Here is a 9,838-nt window from a genome sequence, read left to right on the forward strand (position 1 = left end):
TTGACAAAAAAGACTTTAAAGTACCTCCTTGATTTGTTGATCCTTGGTCTTATGTTGTAGTTTGATCCTGTGTGGGATCTCGATTCTGTGTTGAAACTTGATTTTGTTTCAAAGCTCGATTAAGCGTCGAAGCTTGGTTTTGTGTTGAAGCTCGGTTCTGCGTCAAAGCTTGATTCTGTGTCGACACTCGGTTTTGCGTCGAAGCTTGATTCTGTGTCAAAGCTTAGTTCTACGTCGAAGCTTGATTCTGTGTCGAAGCTTGGTTCTACGTCGAAGCTGTTGACACGTTGCAACTAGTTTTCTGCTTTGGCTGCGCACTGGAGGTCGAAGCTCCATCATCCATAAAGCTTCGCTTTGCTTCCATAAATACTTCTTTTTCCTTTTGAATATAAAAAACAAGTGCCTTCTCAACAAATTTTCTAACCCATGTACTTTCAGATTCTTTCTTCTCATCTGATTTATCACTTCCGGTAGTAGCTCCACTTCTAGTAACAATACTAATTCGAGGTTCATCGGTGCTCGTTTCAACAACAATCATTTGAATATTTTGTATCGGCTGATGATTTATTATTTCTTGCATCTTTACCATAAGTACAAGACATTCTTCAATTACATGGTCAAAAGATTTACAATACTTACATGTCGTAGTAGGGTTCTGACAGTGTCTCACAAAATGACTTGCCTGGCCACAGTTATAGCAAGTAACCTGTCCACGTACTCGACCAACTCCAACACCTCGACCTCTTACTTGGTAGTCTCCTTGACCACCGTGCTGTCCACTGCCTTTTGTTAATCAAGGTTGTCATTGATGTCAATATGGCATTGACCGAGATGTCAATATTCTTGAGATGCCTGGTCCCAGATGATGATGTTAGGACTCTTGTTTGATAAGGATACCATTAATGAAGATGTCAAGCCACGAAGATGTCAAACCATTAATGAAGAAGTCTTAAGGAGCCCTTGAACTAACTATGATGTGCATGTGGCTTGATGATCTAGACCTTAACCCTTGATGACATATGGAGTCATACACTTGATGATGTGATACCCTTTAAAGAATGACCACACTTTGACATAATTGGAAGACTACTTTGGTGTCTTTGACAAATTAATGAAGGCTACACTATGACGTATTACTGCACTATCATTGAATACATGATGCTGGATACTATCATGATGATATTATTGGTGCAAAATAATGGAGACGCCATGCTGTCCCAAAACTGTTCCAAATATCCCATGCACAGAAATTTAAGGACAGTCGGAAAGAAAATTAATTTTCACTACCTTAGAGGCAGCCTCTCAATGTGATTCCTAGACCATCTTTTAGAAAATAATTTTGCCTTTCCAATGAGCTATTACACAGCCCAAAACTCCAAGTGGTTTGAAAGTTATGAATTTTTGAAGTTAATTATTAAATTTGGACATGGAGCCGACCTTTGCAGTCAACACAGGTCGGCCTCCAAACAGGGACGCATCTTTTCGTTTTGCTGTGCGAAAAACACTATATATAAGGATTTCAGACGTCATTTTAACCATCAAATTTTGGTGAAAAGCACAGAATTCAGTGGTCATTTCAGAGATAAAAACACAAGACAGCAAGGAGGTTGTGGAGAACAAGGAATATTTCAGTTTGGGTCTTTTTTGCTTGGCTACCTGTGGAGTAATATATTGCAGCTCGGTTACGCCTCAAAAATTGCGGATAGGGGCAGGAGGCTTAAAAACTCAACTGTGGTAAGTTTCCTGAAATAATTCTTGTGACAACCACCTATTGGAGAAGTTCAAAGGCAACAACCTGTGATGACTAACATCTTGGACCAGTAAACACGAATTGCTGTAGTTTCTGTGGATTACTCTTACCCCTCTATACCTCGGATCACTCTTTTGACAGCCTTGCAGGAGGTTCAGACTTATTAAAATTTGGATTGGTCACCTACAGTAGCTCGACTTTGAGACATAACTGGCAAAAGTTATAAACTTAGACTTGCTGCAGTCTTTGACTTTGTGACAGCCTTTTGAAGGCTTGAACTCGGAATGATCCTACTGCATTCTCCGGTCATGCTAAAAAGAAGAACAATGCTGGTTCAAGGAAAGAAGGTCAAGGAAGACAAAGATTCAAAGGTGGAAGAAAGGGAAGATGCTTCATTTGTAACATGTTTGGCCACCATGCTAGGGAGTGTTCTAATAAAAGGGATACACCTTAGGATGATGATAACAACAACAACAACCACAACAATTTTAGGGGCAACAACAATCAAAGGAATGGTAGGTTCAACAACAGAGGAAAAAGGAATGCTCCCGTTAAATATGGAAATGGTTGACCTCCCAAAAGATCTAGAAACTCCGGATATGATGAATCTAATGTTGTAGATAGCAATAAAAAATAATTTTATCTTATATCTGCCCTGTCCATTGCCTCTCTGCCAGATACCTTGGGTAATTGCTTAATTGATAGTGGTGCCTCAAGGCACTTCACTGGGTATAAAGAAGCTCTTTCAAATTTGATAGAAAATGATACAAATCTGGAAATCAGTCTTAGAGACAATGCCACTTATCCCGGTGAAAGGGATTGGGAATGTTACTCTTCAATTGAATCATGGTAACATCATTCATCTACAAGATGTACTATATCTACCCGATCTAAAGAAGAACTTGGTATTTATCTCAGTGATGGAGGACAAAGGATTCAAGGAGGCATTCATTTGTGTGAAGGTACTTGTTTGGAAAAGAAATTTCAAAGAAGCATTCACTCTTGGATTGAGGGTTGATAACCTATATCAAGTTGGAGGAAGTCCACTAGGAGCTATGTCTTGCGACACGTCTCTTGAATCCGAATTATGGCACCGATGGTTTGCTCATCTTCATTATAAGGCTTTACTCGATGCAAGAAAGATGTTGACAGGTATGCTTGGATTTAAAGTAGAACATGAAGGTGTTTGTCAGGGATGTGCAGAAGGAAAACATATAAGGGGACCATTCCCCTCAAGTGATAGCAAGACTACCGACATTTTGCAATTGGTTCATTATGATCTATCTGGTATGTTGCCCGTGACATCTTTGGGAGGATATATGTATTATGCTACCTTTGTGGATGACTTCTCTCGCAAAACTTGGATTTATTTCTTGAAGAAGGATGAAACGTTCCAATGTTTCGTCTCTTTCAAAGCCTTGTTTGAAAATCAAACTGGGAAGAAGATCAAAATATTGAGGACCAGTAATGGAATCGAATATGAATCAAATGAGTTCAATGACTATTGTAGAGAAGCTGGCATTAAGAGGGAGACTACTATTACACATACTCCAGAGCAAAATGGAGTTGCTAAAAGAAGGAATCGTTTATAGAAGTCACTCGTGCCATGCTTCATGATCGAGGCCTTCCGAAGTTCCTATGGGGAGAAGCTGCCAACACTGCCATGTATGTTCAAAATAGATGCCCTCATCAAGCATTGGACTTCAAAATTTCCGAAGAAGTTTTCACTGGTAAGAAACTTAATGTTTCTCATTTTAGAATTTTTGATAGCCTTGTATATTTTCATGTACTAAAAGAAAAGAAAAGTAAATTAGATGCATCTGGGAAGAAAGGAACATTTGTGGGCTACAATGAAACTTCAAAGGCATATAGAATATATGTGCTTGGTGAAAGAGAAGTGGAAATAAGTCATGATGTCACCTTTGATGAAGATACTGCCCTTGGGAAGGACAAAGAAGAAGATACAGGAAAGCAGGATTAATCGAAGGATGAGCCGATGCCTAATGCTAAAGGACCAATGGATCCAATTGATCCACCTCCCCATGAGCCCCCCTCCTTAAAAAGGAGACCCTCATGGCTTTGTCTTTTAGAGAATCCCATGTTTCATGACTGCTCCAAGCATATTGATAGCAGGTACCACTTTATCTGTGATATGGTACAACGGGGAGCAATAAGGCTCCATCACATTGGGATTGGTGAACAGGTCGTTGATATTCTGACAAAGCCCACAGGGAAGGTCAAATTCTTAACCTTTTGTGAACGAGTTGGAGTCGTGGAAAGACTCTCTTATGAGGGTCCCGTTTGAGTTGGATATTGAGCTCTAGGAGTTCCTGGGGGCTTGGAGTACTTGGAGCTATGAGTGACCATAGGGTGAGTGGTTCACCTTGCCTAGTGGTGCGCTGTGTACAGGGTGAGTGGTTCACCTTCTCCTGTGATACCCCATGATGGTTGATATATGCATAAGATGAGTGGTTAACCTTCTCCTATATCATATGAGCAAGATGAGTGGTTCACCTTCTCTTGCTGATACATCCTATCCATGCAGTTTGGGACTCATGGGAAGTACGTCTCGTTTGGCCAATGAGTTGGGAAATGAGGATAGAGACCTTAGTACTACCGATGGATGCATGGTTCAACAGCGCAGAGGAGACAAAGATGGTACAGATTGACAGATGATTTGGCAGGTGGATTTCTGCCTAGTTGAGAGGGAGTGTTAAAATTGGCAACTAGGGCCAAACTTCACCTTGGACAACTCATATAATGGAGATGATATTTTTATTGGATTCCTCTTTCCGAGAGGTGCAAGATTGATCTAAAGATCATCTCATTTTGACAAGCAGAAATGGAATTATGAATTTATTTCTTCTATGGACAAATTGTCAAGGTTGGCCAGAAGTCTAATGTAGGCTCATGAAGCCCAACAATTGCGTCTCTTCACCCTCAACGTTGTGTATCATTAGAAGAGGCCTTTTCCTCATTTGGACACACCATCAACACATCTGTCTCTTTTTCTCATTGGTTCGTACATCAAAGAGGAGCATCGCTCTTCTTCATGCTTTGACTTGGGTTGACTGGAATTACTGGGAGAAAATCGCAGATCTGTTTTGTGCCAATTGCAGGGATGTTGACCAGCGTTGAGCAAAGGTCAAACGTTCTCCTTTGACTACGTTTTTAGGCAGAAAATCTGATCTCTCGAGGCCACATCTCCTGGCAAAGAAATTGAGGAAATTGCAGTACTTTGACCTGCATTGACTGCAACGTTGACTAAGTTTGACCGAATATTTCAGGACTATTTTGGGCTGCTTCTGTTTGCCTTTGGAGGTCTAGTTGATTGGGGTTGACTGAGCTCATTTGGAGGACATTTCTGCTAGTGTGACCAGCATTGACTTTCTGGTTAGGGCATCTTGTTGACTGCTGTTTGACTGGATGGTTTTGACTGTGATTGGGCAAGTATATTCTGTATGATGTATTCTCTCGCTGCTGAACTTTTGAAGAATAATAAGAAGATTTGACCAAAGCGTTTTCCCACATTGGGGTTTTTCCCTAGTATCCGCCAAATATTGTGTCCTCTTGTTTGGGCTTGTCTTCTGCTTATTGTGTATGTTCTATCTGCATTTACTATCAATGTTAATGTGATTGCTAATCTGGAAATTGATATTGGGCTAATAAGAAGAAATGAAGTAAATTGCTCTAAAGCATAGAACAGACCATTGTTATCTAAAATTAACAGATGTTTATTTTATACTATGATATTTTTATAGTTCTTCTTATTAATTAGTAAGAATTATTTAATGACTAAAGAATTGGATTACTTTATTAGTATTAATCTACATTAGTTCTCTACCCTATGTTACTATATTAGTACTAATAATAAATATTATTATCAATATTATTAATATCAATGCGAATAATTGGTATTAACACGTTCTACCTTATTATTTTTACACCCTTATCATTGATATTAATATTTAATTTTAATATTAATTTTTATTTTTATTGATTCATTATTAATATTAATTTTACTATTCCTTAATATTATATATTAAGAATATTAACTTTAATATATTTTAATATAAAAAGAAATTCATTGTAGTTTTGGTATTTTAATCTTTTAGATTCCTAATTTTTCAATACTATTAATATCAATTCTCGTCTATGTTTCCTTATTAGCACTAGTAATATTATTATATGAAGGATTATCCAGTGTTCCACGGGGACGCGTCCCCCAGGGTAGGGTGCGCGCACCCCTCGCACCCCACGCACCCGGGACGGGGAGTCTCTTGGGGGTGCGTTTCCCCACGCACCCTTTTTGGGGAGTCTTGGGGAGACGCAAGGGGGTGCGTTTCCCCAGTGTGGGAGTCTAGGCTCCCCAAGACTCCCCAAAAAGGGTGCTTCTGGGCGTCCCCCTTGAGTGTGGGAGTCTAGACTCCCCAAAAAGGGTGCGCCTGGGCGTCCCCCTTTAAATTTGTCTAATAAGACTTAAAAATTAAAAATTCAAAATCAAAAATTCAAAAATCAAAACCATTAATTTTTTTTTTTAACTAAAATTAAAACTAAATAACTAAAACTTAAAAGTCTAAAAAAAATTTAAAATTAAAACTAAATAACTAAAACTTAAAAGCCTAAACCTTAAAGTTAAAAGCTCATTCCATTTCAACCCAAAGTCATTTCCATTTCACTCTTAACTATTTTTGAGTTTGAACTTTGAAACTTTGAGTTATATAGATTTAGTGTTCAAACTTTGAAAATATACTAGTATGTTTTGCTTTCAATTTAGATTCTAGAATGATGAATGATGAATTTAGTTTTTAAATCAATGTAGATTGTAGAATGATGAACCATTGAATGATGAATGATATCGATCAATGTATTTGAATATTTTATTATTGATTTTTATTTTTGCTTTTCAAATCTCATGGTATGTATGAATAATAATTAATTCAATAATGAGACTTGTCACTTGAGTATGTCATATGAATGATGTATGTATCAAAATGAATGATGAGGATGGATCAATGATTCAAATTTCAATTGTCTATTTAGTATTTTTATGCTTTCATTATTGAACAGTGAACAATGAATATGAACTTGAATTATATATATATATATACCTCGACGACTCCCCGCACCCCCGAAATTTCCCTAAAATTTGAGGGTACTCCCACACGTCCCCCTTGTGCGTCTCCCCGCACCCGCGTCTCCCCGCACCGGAGTCTTGGTGGAACATTGGGATTATCTTACTTTATCCCTTCCTTGACTAACGTTCACTTTCTACTGTTGTTCACTTTTAACTAACGGTTATGTGACCCATAAAGTTTAGGGTTCTTCCCCTATTTATTCCCCAATATGATCAGATTTCATTATTCGTTCATCCTAAAGATGAAGCACACTTGTAGGTTTAAAACATTGGCGCACAAAATTTCAATGCGATGGATCTGGAAGAAGAAACTCAACTCAATTTAAATCACAGAAGCATCAATTCGGAAATCCCATTTGTTTAGAGGCTGAGCAATTCTTGCAAATGTGCTTTTGATAATGTTAAATAAGATTATGGCTAGTGCCTTCTAGGAGAAATTAAGCAAGGTGATTGGCTTCCATATCTCAATTGTCTATTTTTTGTTTCTTTTGAGATAAGTTTTATCAGTTCTGCATTAATTGGTTTTCCTTTATTTTCTGTTTCCAAAGCATCTTGATACATCTTTTATGATCTGTTCCCAGAACTTCCGGTTTATAGGCGCACATATTTTCATGATTCATTTGCAGCATTTTTATTGAACATTTCTTAGTGGTTACTTTCCTTGTTAGCAGTGGCATATGTCCAAACAATTTAGTAATGCAATCTACATCACAACTTCGCTAATGATGCCAAATGTAGCGACGTGAAGACATGAGGATTTTCTTACTTCTGCTATTAGTCTTTCTGATTGAACTGGATTTTCCTGTTCATGACCTGTATTCACTTTAAAAATTTATTTGCTCGTTTTAAAGTTAAAAGTATATCCTGTAGATTTCACAAGTTCAGAGTCAAGAGATTTTGTGCTTTGTCTTCATTTATTTTCTTTGTTCAGAACCAGACATACAGACCTCCATGTAATGTTGGGGCTGCAAGACCGTAATGCATTGAGAGAGAAAGCTATCATAGCTTTCCATGTCATGAATTGCAACCTTTATGGATGCCCTTCAACTGCCCACAACATTCTGTCTGAGGTTGTGCCAACCTGGTTTTTGTGTCTAGATCCTATTCTCTTCAGAAACAGAAACTTAGAGAAATAGGTAAAGATTTATGCAGCTTTATGACTTTCAAAGTCTCTTTTATTTCTGTTTTGTTTTCCTTTACTTTTTCTCATCTCTTTTGGTGAGTGAATGGATAGGAGAGAGATATAAGAGAAGCATCCAAGTTTTGACTACTATCTGATGGCCCAGATGTTAGCTGCACTTCGAGATTCCTCCAGTTCAATAAATATGAACAGTTTGAAGCAGCGCATAGACCGAAATATGATGGATCTTTATCCACCTGATTGTGTATACAAGGTTTGTATATTTTTATCTCTATTTGTTGCTAGTTGAATTATATCTAAAATGTAGTGTGGTAGTTTTCAGCTTTTGTATTTTAACATACTTTTATTCGTAACCTTTAATTGCTTCTCCCACTTTTTCTTTATATATTAAGATGGCCACCTTGGCAAAGCAATGTGTGGAAGAAGATCCCGTCTTGCGTCCAGACATGAAACAAGTTGTACTCACTCTCTCACAGATCCTGTTGTCTTCAGTAGAATGGGAAGCAGCTCTTGCTGGTAATAGTCAAGTTTTTAGTGGACTAATCCATGGGAGATGATTTTTCATATTGGTTGAATATCCAAACTGGAGTCCATCTTTGCATAGATTTAGAAGCGAGGACTCTAGTTTGCACATGTTTGTTATTGCGTATATCATTTCTCCGTAGTTCTCCCTGTAATGTACTAACATCCATTGCAACTGTGGTTGTAAATTATTAAATTGTAATGTACGATTGGCTGTTAAGTAGTAAACCCATTAACTGGATTAGATCCTGGTCTCACAAAATAATTTGTAAGCAGCAATCCATTGGCATTACTTTCATGTTGTCTGCTTCTTAAGGCAATACCATAAAGGCCAGGTTTGATGGAGATGGTAGGACCATTTTTTGCTGAAAATACTGTTTGGGGTTGCGTTTTCAAAATTTTGTATTGTAACTTGAATTTATCATTCTAGGAATTTCTTCAAGTGGAGAATTCAAAATCCTGTTGATTCTATGAAAACTCATATCATTGCAGTAAAGCATGATAGGCAAAAAAAGCTGTCTCATATTATGTTGTGGATGAACCTGAAATCACGTTCAAACTTCTGTTCTTGAGGAAAAGGACGAAAGTGCGCTATACCTGTAGCACGTGTGCTAGAGGCTGGAAATGTGCCCTACTTTATGAAATCTGACAGGCAGGGTGGAAGACATCTACCTTACAGAAAAGTTATCACAATCTGGTTTTGCAGTTACTGACACATGTTTCTATTTAGAATGTCTGTATTTAAGGTGTTTATGTCAGTTCTATGCTTGCTGCATGGTGCATTTACTAACGGCTTTATTGGGCTACAGACATGGGCATGTAAAAAATGTGATCACAGGGAACTAGAATATTCTTAAGAATTTGGGCATGGATCGTAGGTTTTTTCGATGAGTTTAAAGTAACTTCACACCTTTTGAATTGCATTTTCAAGTTGGTATGTTGAATGGAGTGGAATTGGGACAAAGTTGTCTGATAAACCTTCATGATTATGGCATTTAGCATTATCATTTAGTTGTATTCTTTTCATGTTTTGAGGATAAGATGTGTTATAATTTTGATTTGGATGGAGGTAAAAGTCTGTGACATGTACCATGTCTCATTAGTAGCAAGTCATAATCATTAAGTGAGATTTGTTTTAGCGTCTAGGAATAAAGATCAAATAATTTACACACATATATAATGGTCACCCTGAAATAAAATCACATTTTCCCAGACTTCCCTATATTCTTATTCGTGTATGTGTGCGAGAGGGGAATGTGATAAAGATATGTTGGACACCTAATCCGCT

General features: G+C 37.6%; 1 protein-coding gene across 3 annotated transcripts in view; it reads left to right on the forward strand.

Moving 5' to 3' along the window:
- Positions 1-9,113, forward strand: part of LOC149259359 (lysM domain receptor-like kinase 3) — a 247,618-nt gene extending 238,505 nt beyond the window's left edge. For 2 of the 3 annotated variants that reach the window (XM_089418184.1, XM_089418194.1), the window contains 2 exons: positions 8,174-8,281; positions 8,421-9,113. In XM_089418184.1, the coding sequence (XP_089274310.1) occupies positions 8,174-8,281; positions 8,421-8,585 (273 nt within the window). In that variant the 3' untranslated portion in view covers positions 8,586-9,113. Of the gene's footprint in view, positions 1-7,818; positions 8,024-8,173; positions 8,282-8,420 lie in introns of all 3 variants that reach the window. The other variant, XR_016257464.1, reaches the window with a different exon arrangement.
- Positions 9,114-9,838: the final 725 nt, after the last annotated feature.

This window comes from Pinus tabuliformis, chromosome 6 (genome assembly GCF_031772625.1).
Source record: "Pinus tabuliformis cultivar Carrire ecotype Pingquan chromosome 6, CPIR1, whole genome shotgun sequence".
In the NCBI taxonomy this organism is placed as follows: Eukaryota; Viridiplantae; Streptophyta; class Pinopsida; order Pinales; family Pinaceae; genus Pinus; species Pinus tabuliformis.